The sequence below is a fragment of the Oryza glaberrima genome, chromosome 6 (assembly GCF_000147395.1).
Source record: "Oryza glaberrima chromosome 6, OglaRS2, whole genome shotgun sequence".
Classification (NCBI taxonomy): Eukaryota; Viridiplantae; Streptophyta; class Magnoliopsida; order Poales; family Poaceae; genus Oryza; species Oryza glaberrima.
The window spans coordinates 27,681,529-27,693,929 of NC_068331.1; the positions used below are offsets into that span (position 1 = coordinate 27,681,529).

At 44.8% G+C, this 12,401-nt stretch overlaps 2 protein-coding genes across 2 annotated transcripts; one reads left to right on the forward strand and one right to left on the reverse strand.

Moving 5' to 3' along the window:
- The first annotated feature begins 3,152 nt into the window (after positions 1 to 3,152).
- LOC127777472 (exocyst complex component EXO70A1-like) lies at positions 3,153 to 5,926 on the forward strand. Its single transcript, XM_052304071.1, has one exon. It carries the CDS (start codon positions 3,486 to 3,488, stop codon positions 5,505 to 5,507), a length of 2,022 nt encoding a protein of 673 aa, XP_052160031.1. The 5' UTR covers positions 3,153 to 3,485; the 3' UTR covers positions 5,508 to 5,926.
- A 1,079-nt stretch (positions 5,927 to 7,005) lies between these two features.
- LOC127776761 (eukaryotic translation initiation factor 5-like) lies at positions 7,006 to 10,639 on the reverse strand. The gene is made up of 2 exons (XM_052303296.1): positions 10,497 to 10,639; positions 7,006 to 8,935 (listed from the first exon to the last, which is right to left on the reverse strand). Exon 2 carries the CDS (start codon positions 8,618 to 8,620, stop codon positions 7,268 to 7,270), a length of 1,353 nt encoding a protein of 450 aa, XP_052159256.1. The 5' UTR covers positions 8,621 to 8,935; positions 10,497 to 10,639; the 3' UTR covers positions 7,006 to 7,267.
- Between the last annotated feature and the right edge of the window lie 1,762 nt (positions 10,640 to 12,401).

The window sequence follows — 12,401 nt, forward strand, 5'->3', positions numbered from 1 at the left end:
CTCCTTTACCCTGAAATGCCTTCTGTTCTCCTTCTTAATCATGATAGCAAGGTTTGCATTTTTTTTTAGACATTACAGGCACAATTGGAATTGGTACTGGCCAGGCAGTAAAAGAAGAAGTACAATTGTAATTTGATCAATTTTGTCAAAACTGTCCTTCCCTAACAAAGAATTCGTTGTGAAGTAGTAGTATGTATATGATTCCTTATTCTTTCCTCATGTGTCATGTCTGCTCAACAAATTAATGATTTCTTTTCATAAAAAAAGAGCCTTAGTGATTCTTCTTTTTTGATTTGAAAGCATACTATGATTCCAATTTAAAAAAGCACACCATAAAATAGCCTTTTAGAGCTGATCATTCTCATAGTTCCCCTTTGGTGCTGCTTCTTTTGAAGATAAAGATAGGCCTAGCAGGTGCATCCACAAGTGAAAAGGCAAACCAACTGTTTCCGTTGTCAATTCTGAATTACTAATATAAGAGTCTCTGGATGCTGCATAATGCAGGCAACTTTTGAGAATTATCAATAGACCAAGAAAGAGTACTACGCAATTGCCTTGTCATTTCATTCCACTGAATGCCAAGTGCAGATCAAGCCAGAAGCACTAGGCAGTGTCATTTTTGCTGAGGTGTAGCTATCCGGGATCATATCGGTAGAGAAGACCAAGAAAAAAGATAGGCGTGCATCTGTCTTCCAGACACTTCAAAAAGTGGAGTAGAAGATTGCAAAACACAGGAAAAACACAGTAATGGTCGTTTGATTGGAGCACAGGAAAAACGCAGAAATCGGATGAGAGAGATAGACTCAAAGGAATTTTCCAAGAGGTTAGAGCTCTCGCTATATTTCCTCTAAAATCCACATACAATGTGCCATTCCATAGGAATTTCATAGGATTTGAAAAACTTCAATCCTTTGAATCAAAGGGTCAAGTAGGAAAATTTTCTATAGGATTTGAATCCTATGAAATCTCTAGATAAATCCTTTGATTCAAAGGGGCCCTAAACCTGCATGAAAATTCAGTGGTAGAAAATTTACAAAAAAAAAGAAATATTTTTTTACGGTACATATACACCCTTGAATTTCTGGTATAAGTTCTGCATACACATTATCAAACCATGTACTGATAGCAACTGCACCATTTCTGAGTCATGTACTATTGCAATCTTGTAAGCAATCTAGTAGTATAGTACTAAATATGTTTAGTCAACTATTTAGAACGACCTAGGAAATTACTCCCCCAGTCAAAAAAAAAAAAAAAAGCAAACCCTGAGTTTCTGTGCCAACATTTGATTGTTCGTCCTATATAAATTTTTTTTTATAATTAGTATTTTCATTGTTGTTAGATGATAAAACATGATTAATACTTTATGCATGACTTATCTATTTAATTTTTTTCATAATTTTTTAAAGTAAGACGAACGGGCAAACGTTGGACACGGAAACCAGGGTTTGTCTTTTTTTTTTTTTAGGCGGAGGGAGTAAACTGCATATGCAACGTACACTGTACTAGAAGTCAAATTCAGGTAGCCCAAGAAAGAACTTTACATGCAAGCTACTCCAATGACCAATGGTCGCAGCGTGTGACTTCATTGCACGCATCATCGTCTCTGTGGAGTTAACCAAATCTCACGCCCTGACCTGCGAATTGAGCCCAAAAAACTAAGTACAAACTGAAGAAGAAGAAGAAGAAGAAGAAGAAGAAGAAGTGTTTGTGTGTTGCTGGTGATCACCAACCAGGCCATAAATAACCATAGTTAGATCCAACCAACTTCCAGTGATGCACTTGACCACACCACCATGGCAACAGCAGCACTGACACCTTAAATGCAAATACAGTTCTCAAAAAATAAATTGTACTACTAGTAGTAGTATACACTCTACTCTACTGTATAAATACGACTAGTAGCAGAGTGTGGATTCAGTTCTTCCCTGTCCGGTTAGGTGCAGCACATCTACGTTGCTTGCACGCCAGTTCTTCATCCCTGTCTCCAGTTCACACACTTTTTACCCATGGATACATGCGTGCATAGTTTGTACTAGTAGTACAGTAGTAGTAGTTTATCACTTTCAAAATCTTCAGTTTTGATATAACGAAACAGCATCCTAGAACTGGTTTCAGGCGAGGGTACAACAGTACAGGTAAGTACCAGCAGTTGGCCATAAAATCTGTGAGAGTGAAACAGCGTTTTACTATCAGGGATGATAACAATAATTGTGGTGAAACTCACGCGGCTAAACAGGAACTCAACCTTGGGATCCCCGGACAAAACACAGCCACAGGCCACAGCAGCATCAAACACATGTGCCCTTATTGTTTCGCCTATGCGTTTAAATTTTAAAACTTAATTTTATAGTTTTTTCATCATAATTTAGTTATAATATTTAATTTTATATCGTTAAAACATGATAAAATTTTGCTCATAAATTAATTTTTTTACTAATAAACGGTAAAAAAATATACATAAACAAAACAATAAGACTCCAATCATGTGCGACCGAGATCACGATACTCTGTCTAACTTTGTCACTAATAGTAGATGAGTGTGATGAATGCTAAACTCACGTCAGTAACAAATGCTTTGTTCTTTTCATGCCCAGGGAAGAATATTTCTTAGTTCACACAAAACAAGATAACTCATTAGCACATAATGAATTAAATATTAATTATTGTAAACTTGAAAAATAAATTTATTTGATTTATTTTTAAACAACTTCTATATAGAAATATTGTGATAAAAATGTATCGTTTATTAGTTTAAGAAGTGTACTAAAGGAATAAGCTGAAAACGGGGCCTCGTTTCCTCTTGAATTTAAGGATAAATTTTTAGATTAAAATGGCACGCTTTTTAAATTGCTAAACGGTGTATTTTGTGCGAAAACTTTCTATATAAAAGTTGTTTTAAAATATCAGATTAATAATTTTTTAAGTTTATATTTATAATAATTAAAACTCAATAAATCACATGTTATTACCATATTTGTTTTACGTGAAATACTCATCTTCCTGCAGGAGACACCGTGTCAGTTTCGCGGGTGGCGCAGGCGCGGCCTCCAAATCGCGCGGCCGATTTTGGTCCATCTCCCGCAATCCAACGCGTGCGCCTGCCTCAGCCGAGCTGGCTCCAACCGTGCCGTGCAGCCCAACTCGTCGTCCACCTCACACTCGCCGCAGCCTCCTCTCCCCCCTCGCCGCCGCCTCCTCCATCGCGGACGCGGTCTCGAGACCCCACACTTCCAACCACAACACACACAAACCCCTCCTCCCTCCTCCACTTTTTCCGTCGGAAAAAACTCCGCCCCCTTTCCGCCCTCGCCTTCCCTCCTTTCTTCTCCCACCCTTTTCCAACCTAAACCTCTCCTCCTCCTCCTCCCCGCCGCCTCTCTTCCCATCTCCCCTCACCTACTACCTCTCCATGTCGCCGGATAACTAGCGTCCCAACCAGCCTCGCCGGCGAGGAGGAAGGTGGTGTCTCACATTCTTCGGGGATGGGGGTGGGGGAGGAGGAGGGACGCGGGATGGCGAGCCTGCTGGCGGCGAGGCGGGCGCTGCGGGCCGGGGTGGAGAGGTCGCGGGCGCTCAGCCACGCGCTGGCGCGGGCGGGGCCCAGGCTCGGGGAGATCCGGGCGAGGCTCCCGCCGATGGAGGCGGCCGTGCGCCCGATCCGCGCCCCGCGGGACGCGCTCGAGGGCGCCGGGGAGTGCGTCGACCGCGCCGTGGGGCCTGCCGCCGCCGTGCTCAAGGTGTTCGACGCCGTGCACGGCCTCGAGCCGCCGCTCCTCGCCGCCTCAGCCGCCGCCGACGACCTCCCCGGATACCTCGCCGTGCTGTCCCGCCTCGAGGAGGCTCTCCACTTCCTCTCCGACAACTGCGGCATCGCCTCCCAGTGGCTCGCTGACATCGTCGAGTACCTCGGGGACCGCAGCCTCGCCGACCCCCGCTTCGTCTCCGACCTCGCCGAGGCGCTCTCCCACCTCAAGACCCCCTCCGCGAACCTCGACGGCGGCCTCCTCGCCGCTGCACTGGACATTCTTGAGGCCGAGTTCCGTCGCCTCCTCACCGAACACTCAGCTCCGCTCGCCATGAAAGAACCCAACAACAGCTCCGACCCTGGCTCCATCACGCCGCCGCGGATCCCCGCCTCCGCCGTGCACAAGCTGAGCTTGATCCTTGACCGGCTCGCCGCTAATGGGCGGCTCGGCACCTGCACGGCTGCCTACGCCGATGCTCGTGGAGACACGGTGAGCGCCAGCCTTCGAGCGCTCGGCCTTGATTACTTGCACGACCCAGCTGAGGATGCTCAGGTTCTCACCCCAAACGTCGAGCGTTGGGGGCGGCATCTGGAGTTCGCCGTGCGCCACCTCCTAGAGGCGGAGCGGAAGCTCTGCGTCGCGGTGTTTGAACGGCGGCCTGAAGCCGCGTCCTCATGCTTCGCCGAGATTGCGTCGCGTGCTGGCATCCTTGATTTTCTCAAGTTTGGCCGTGCTATATGTGATGCCAGGAAGGATCCCATCAAGCTCTTGCGGTTGCTCGATGTGTTTGATTCTTTGAGCAAGCTGAGAATGGACTTCAACCGGTTGTTTGGTGGAAAGGCATGTGTCGAGATCCAAACCCGAACCAGGGAGCTTGTCAAGAGGGTGGTGGATGGTTCCGTGGAGATATTTGAGGAATTGCTCGTGCAGGTAGAGCTGCAGCGCAATATGCTGCCTCCAGCTGATGGCGGAGTGCCACGCATAGTTAGCTTTGTTGCCAAGTACTGCAATCAGCTCCTTGGGGACCCGTATCGCTCTGTGCTCACGCAGGTGCTCGTCATCCATCGCAGCTGGCGCAAGGAAACCTTCAACGACAAGATGCTTGTTGATGCAGTGCTTAATATTGTCAAGGCCCTTGAGGCCAACTTTGAAGCATGGTCAAAAGCGTATGAGGATGTGACACTGTCGTATCTCTTCATGATGAACACGCACTGGCACTTCTTCAAGCACCTGAAAGGTACCAAGATGGGTGAGATCTTAGGTGATGAATGGCTCCGGGAGCATGAACAGTACAAGGATTACTACTCAGCAGTGTTTTTGAGGGAGAGCTGGGGAACACTTGCACCGCTGTTGAGCAGGGAGGGTATAATCTTGTTCTCCAAAGGCCGGGCTACAGCAAGAGATTTAGTGAAGCAGCGACTTAAATCGTTCAATGCAAACTTTGATGAGATGTATCAGAAGCAATCTGCGTGGATCATATCAGATAGGGATTTGCAACAGAAGACCTGCCACCTTGTGGTGCAGGCTATAGTGCCTGTATACCGGAGCTTCATGCAAAACTATGGGCCGCTTGTTGATCAGCAGGATGCCAGTGCAAACAAGTATGTGAAGTTCACTGCTGAAGGTCTAGATAAGATGCTCAGCACACTCTTCTTGCCCAAGCCAAGGAGAGCTGGAAGCTTCCAGATCAGACACTCAAATGGCAAGATTACGAGCGCAATGACAGGGTTGTATCGAAGCTCTTCCACACTGAAGTAGCTTCAGTTGAAGTTCAGGGATATTGGATGTACAATTTGTGCAATACCATTAAAGATCCCGGTTGGCCGGGAGACATAATTATGGCCCAGTGACAAGAACAACCGGATCATAACAAGAACTAAGCTTCTCCAGTACTGACATGTGGCGAGGAGAACATGAGTGACTCGCTTTGCATATCTGTGCAGTCTCCTCCACCCAAGTTGTTTCTGTTGCCTCTGTTATTATCTCTAGCGGTATACTCGATTCATTTTAGGAACTTTGTGTGGGAAACAGAAGATGTGTAACCACTTACCTGGTATGTGTAAAAGATTGGTTGTATTTCAGGGGGGTATTTAGTTGTTCCACATTCTATAAGTTTTAATTTTATCACCATGCAATGAAATATAAGGAAAGTACAATATTACCTCTGTTGATCAAAATGATTGTGGCTAATTGATTACTGATTATATGAGGCAGTAATAAACCTCTCAAATTTCTATTTGTAGACATATGTTCTTGCATCTTATATCCATAATTTTGTACTGCAGTAATGCAGTTTACCTTTAGGATTCCCCATGTTCAGCTGTATACAGAAAGCTTGTGTAGTCCTGTGAGGCAGTCTCTGTATATCGCAGTGTGTGTAAGTTCACTTCTGTAGTTCTGGAGATCTGTATGTTCCAGTTATTCCCCTTGATACAGGTCCTGGATTACTGGCTACAGTACCTCGATGAACAGAAAGGCAAGAATGTTTACTAGTAACAATTTACCTGGTGGGAAGTCCATGTCAGATATGTTCGGAACTTGAAAGTCTGGAACGGAAATATTGGCGTGAGCACCTTGTTGAGATGTCGGAAGCACTGGTAAACTGAGATATTTTTCAGGAGTTTCCTGCAGCTCCATGCAAGGCAGCAGGAAGAACATGAGGGTGAACACCCAAAACCTGGCATTCCAGGTTCTGTTGTTCTGCATGCGGCAGTTCCACAAAGAATGTTCAGGTACTGCCGGCTTATCCCAGCAGATATGCCATCAGATTACCACTGGTTTATTCTGACGCCTCAACAGAAAGCTCGCTGAACCTGGTATAGCCTACCTGTATGTACCACATATATCCTTGCTAGGAGTACTTGGAAATATTGGCACAAGTACAACGGTACTCGGTAGTACCTATCCTTACAAAAAGTGGTACATTTTGATCAGAGAGTGACGCTCAGTATCAGTATTGAGATCATAAAACATGTTGATCAGTGTGGGACTTTCAGTATCAGTATTGAGATTAGTACACGTCGAACACAGCGTGACGCTCGGTATCAGCAGAGAGATAACTAAGCTTGACAAATGACAACAACATGTAATTGTCACAGGAGCTTAAGACGTTTCATACTTGAGCAACAAAGCGATCAAAACACCAGCACATCCTGCATCCAGCCGCTAAGTACACAGGCAAGATAATATCAAGCACGTAACAGATGCAGCCAGTAATAATCTCACAAGAGCCAACAATAGACTCCGATATTACGCATTGACACATAAAACACATTAAGGTTTTCATAGATAAAAAGATCTCCAGCAGGAGAGTGACACCACATAGTCTGTAAGGACCGTCTGGGTTTATTGACCAACATTACAGATAAGCAAGCGCACAGGACACACGAACAAACTCGAAGCACTCATAACTCGTAGGAAAAGCACACGACGATACGAACTGGAAATATTCATGGCGAACGAATACTCAAAAGACGATAAGGCAAAGTAGGCGATGATTGGGGACGAGGTTGGACGCGTCACTCTTCCTCGGATTCAGAATCCGCGCTCTGGAGCCACTCCACGAATGGTTTGGCATTCTTCACCACCTGGGACTCCTTGCCAGCAGCAACAGATTCATTGTACCACTGAGTTATCACTTCTTCATCCAGGATGTCCCCATCATACAGGGCCTTGAGAACAATCGGCACCTCCTTCACAGCTTCAGGGCTAGACTTGGCACCGAAGGCCACCAGGGCTTGCAGCAGGACCATCTGGGAGGCTTCATCAGGTACAGCAGCCGCGAGGAATTTCTTCTTCTTCACAACCTCCTTGGCGAATCCTTTGCCGAGGCCGCCAAAGAGTGCATCAAAAAGAGCATTCATAGCATCCTGGGGTGGCAGGGCTGAGGAAGTCATCAGACCCTTGAGCTGAACAGCAGTAGCACCCTTGCTCAAGTTATCCTTCATCTCCTTGACCAGATCATCATAAGGACTGCTTTTAGCCTCTTCAACCACATGTTTTGCACTTCCGTTGGAGGCACCCTCCTTGTGTGAGGCCTCGTGCTTCTTCTTCTTCTCAGGTTCTTCAGTGGACAGCATCACCATCTCAGCAGTTGCAGCGCTCAGTTGCTCTTGCATGCGCTGTTTTGCAGCCTCCAGCGAAGTGTCAGTCTGCCACTGGACATCATCGTCGTCATCCTCATCTGCAGCCACATTGTCACCATCATGGCTGCGAGTTGGTGAATTTGAATGATCCTCATCAGAGCCAGAAGCAGCCTTCTTCTTCCCAGCACCACTTTTAGAGGAGGTGCTTTCCTTGGATGCACCTTTCTTCTTTGCTTCCTTCTTTAGCTTCTTCATCTCCTCATCAGCAGCTTCACCTTCCTTTAGACGCTCCTTCTCAGCTCTCCTCATTGCCTTCTTGTCTTTCCCACCACCCTTCTTCTGTTCAGGTGGATTCTTCAGGATAAAAGTTGTGAGCTTGTCCCTCATGTCAACGTCTGACACGAAACCACAGGCAGCACACTTCAATGTAATCATCTGGGCCTTGGAGATGAGGACCTCAGTCTCAGGGTTGCCACATCCATAGCATTGGACATACTTCTTGATGAAGTTCTCGAGGAGACCAGCCAGTTTAGCAGTATCATGTGCCCCATTAACCAAGGAAGTACCAGTCTTCTCATCAAATTTAGACTGTGCACCAAGCTCACATCCAAAGTACTTTGTTGTGTAGGAAGCAGGCCTAGCTAGGGCTTTTGCTATATCCACCATGTTCACGATGTTAGTCTTGATGCCATTGCCACGGCCTTCTATTTTGGTGATCATCCTGGGCATCTTATACCTGTAGAAGGCATCATCGCGGTTTGAAGCACCAATGTTTTGCAGAGCCATCTTCGATTAATTTTCTTCCACCGAGATAATATCAGAAGCACCAAGAGCCAGAAGTGACAATAGTCTTGATCCTTGAAGTGGATCAGCAGAAACCAGTGCACTCCAAGAGCAGCCAGAAGCTTGCATAAATTGACAAGGCTTCGGATGCATGCAGCAGGGCCTTCCAAGCGGGAGCTTGTGCCTTTTTCTCGTCCGAGAATATTCTCCAAGCAATCCAACTGATCCCAAGTAAAGCAAGTCTTGTTCAGACATAAAAGAAGCTTCAACTTTTAGACCCTCCACTTTGTCAGATTGCAGCAAAACTGATGCTGCCTCCTGCATCATACGTCAACATCAGATTCTTCACTCATACAGACACCATAGAAATGTACTTATGTAAGAAATAATTCAAATGCAAGTAAAATATACAATATACTACATATCTGATGCATATATATGATACCAAAGTTCAAACGAATACTATAAATCACTTATCACTTAAATATTCACTCCATCAACAAAGCGAACAATCTATCTGTTTGTATTCTACTTGCATTATCCTGTATAAAATATTAGGATAGTGAACAAAACCATTTGCATGTCCAAAATACTGTATAAGAATGGCATTTGTATGAATGCAAGATGAAGAATGCAACAAAACCATGTTGCAATGCGCAACAGGCTCCTTTGTTACATTATAATGCCAGCAAAAGTTGAAAACCACAAGCCACATTACTGAAAGTTCTAATATGTCGGACACACTGACCAAACAGTTTGTACTATTATACAATTGAAGCACTTATTACACATTTGTTGAATTCAGCATATACTGGATTAATGTGTCATCTAGATCATCTGCATAATAAACCTTTCACCAATATTATATAGGATAACCACTCAGAAACTCTATGGACCAAACAAATAGCATAACCATATCCATCAAAAGTGCAACCAGAGCTAAATAGACAAGGAGACTGTCACTCAGGAAATAGAAAACAGAAGCTCGTAAGTGCGACATAGCTACGAGTAAAGAAGTAACCATGCATAAGCAAATAAAACTGTGATTTTGCTGGCCAACATCAAAAGTGCACACTTGGCATAGTAAACAATGCCATAAATAAACTCAGCCTAGCAGATTGATGACATCATGGAAAAATTAATACAAAAGGAAGGATAGTAAATAAGGAATACGATAGCAATTGGCAAAAACACATGAACATTCAATTTCAGATGGCAAAATATTGCAGTAATAACTGGGAAATGGTCTTATTAGCACGACGAAACACAATGCACCAGTACAACTACTACGAGATTCGATTACATAATGGATTCGATCACCCCCTAAATACCAGAATGGCTAATTCAGTGTACTAAGAAACATACGACAGACATCTTTTGCATAGCACTACATTCGATCAAACAATCCAAAGTTTCATAAACTATCACACAATAATTAATGCTAGTAAAATCCAACCAATAGATGGTAACTAATGCAACTGCAACATGTTTAACGCATCCTAGCAGCATGAAGTACAACAATATTAACTGAAAAACTACACGAGGCACAATAATCGAAGCTGGATGAACTGCAACAGCACGAGTATATGAAAATCCACGCAACATCACATGACCGAGCTGACACGTTAGATAATAGACGCAATATACACACCCAGAGTATCTGTATTCCCCCAAACTCCATCACTAACAAATTACTCATAGTCAGGACTATCAACGACTTCCCAAGCCTTAGAAATCGTTCGATCCGACGAGATTTGACCATGAGAGAACTCCTAAAATGGCATAAATCCGCACCACTCCAGATGCCGACCAGAGAGAAACCGAAACCTGCAGAGGGTGAGGAGATCAGGGGAGGAGGAGGGATCGGGGAGTTGCTCACCTTGCGATGGGCGGATTGGATTTGGGGACGTCGGCGGCGGCGGCGGGATCGACCCGACGAGGGTTCGCGAAGCGTGGGGAAATTTGCTTGCGGCGACTGGATTGTGGAAGAGGGGGGAGGAGGATGGTTAGGTAGGGGTGGGTTATATAGCTAGGTTGGCTAGGGCTTCCATTCCGTGTTGGGGTTGGATTCGAATTCTGTGAGAGGGGGGAGGATCTGTTGGGCCTGAAAATAGGCCGGACCAGGGCTTAGTTTGGTGGATTCCTACGGCCTGTTTTGCAAGAGAAGAGAAGAGGAATGGAAGTTTAAAGAAGGGAGTTGATGGTGTGATTGATCATGGGAGTAAACATTTTTAGTACACATCTCTTGTTTGGTTTTCGCATCTAATTCCCTCACAGTCTCATGAATTAACATGTCTTCCTTAGATAAGAGATTGGTAGGAGTCGGACGCCTTGATTCTCTATCCTAAACCCTCTCGAATTCTCAAGTCCTCTAAACAAACTAAACTTTTTAAGCTCGGTTGGCATGTTCGCTGTGGTGCGAATGGCCAGTCGCGAGTTCGACTCGCGGGACCTCACCTCGACGGGTTTTTTCCCGTCTTTCTTTAGGACTGTCCTTCGGGTAGTCTTGACTAGAAATAAGGGTACACATATACACACGCGTGCGTGTTCAGTGGGACTGCATGTTTCCCGTGCACCGAAGTCTAATGCCTCTAATCTCAATCTTAGCGTGTGTTAAGGACGCGCACGCGTGTGTGTGCGTGTGTTGTTGTGGCGTGTGTGAGTGTACACTCTGAGTTATATCCTCTGTCACCAACTCCCTCAAACCAAACCGACCCCTATTATTTTGGGCTGTAATAAGGTCCTTCACAGTACGTCTAGCTCTCGTGTGAACTTTTGATGCACCATCTCGGATATCGGCGGCGGCGATCGGCCACGAGGGTTCGCGAAGCGTGGTGAATCCTGTGGCGAGCGGTGGTGGTTAAATATCTCTCTAGAAGAAGACTCGAAGCGGGCTGTATCTGGGCTGGTATTGGGTGAACTTTTTTAATTGGGCCGTAATTATTTTACACACCTGTACATGTGGGCCGAGAGCGCGGGAGTCCGCCAGAAAAATTATGCCGTCTCGAACTCCCGACGTCGCCGGAGACGAAGACGAATACGACGGCGAGTCGGCGACGTCGACACGAGATGGAGCCCAATTTCTCCCGAGAAAACGGCGCGAGAAACGAGGGGAATCTCCTCCTCTCGTGATGCATCGCACACAACAATTAACGCCGCTCTAGCAACCTGGGAGTACTCCTATCAACACAAACACACAACAGCAAGATGGAGCTAGCTAGAGATGCTCTTTGCATGCAACGATGCAAGCAAGAAGAACACTACTCCTGTAGAGTGGTAGTAGCGGCAGCTATACACGCCTATACAAGCACGTTGGGTGCATGCACTGCACGCAGATGAGTGAATGCATCGCGTTGATCGAGCCATGGATGTCACGGTGCATCGACCTGGGATATTAATTAATCCATCCGTTCTGCTTCATCTTATAATTAAGTCGTTTTAACTAACTTTTAAGTTAAAGTTTTATAAATTTAACTAAAATTATAGAAAAGTTTAGCAGCATCTAAAACAACAAAATAATTTCATTAAATCAAGAATTGAATATATTTTTATAATATCTTTGTGTTGAAAATGCTACTATATTTTTTTATGAACTTAATCAAATTTATACTACCTCTACCTTACAAATACTCTATTTTTCAGTTTTTAGATGTAACGTTTGACTATTCGTCTTATTTAAGAATTTTCTATGATTAGTATTTTTATTGTTATTAGATAAAAAAAGATATGAATAGTATTTCATATGCGACTAACTTTTTCATAAAATTTTTAAATAAAACGAACA

Bases quoted from the DNA above. Each gene is read 5' to 3' on its own strand.
- LOC127777472 (XM_052304071.1), top strand. From the start codon at position 3,486: ATGGGGGTGGGGGAGGAGGAGGGACGCGGGATGGCGAGCCTGCTGGCG.
- LOC127776761 (XM_052303296.1), bottom strand. From the start codon at position 8,620: ATGGCTCTGCAAAACATTGGTGCTTCAAACCGCGATGATGCCTTCTAC.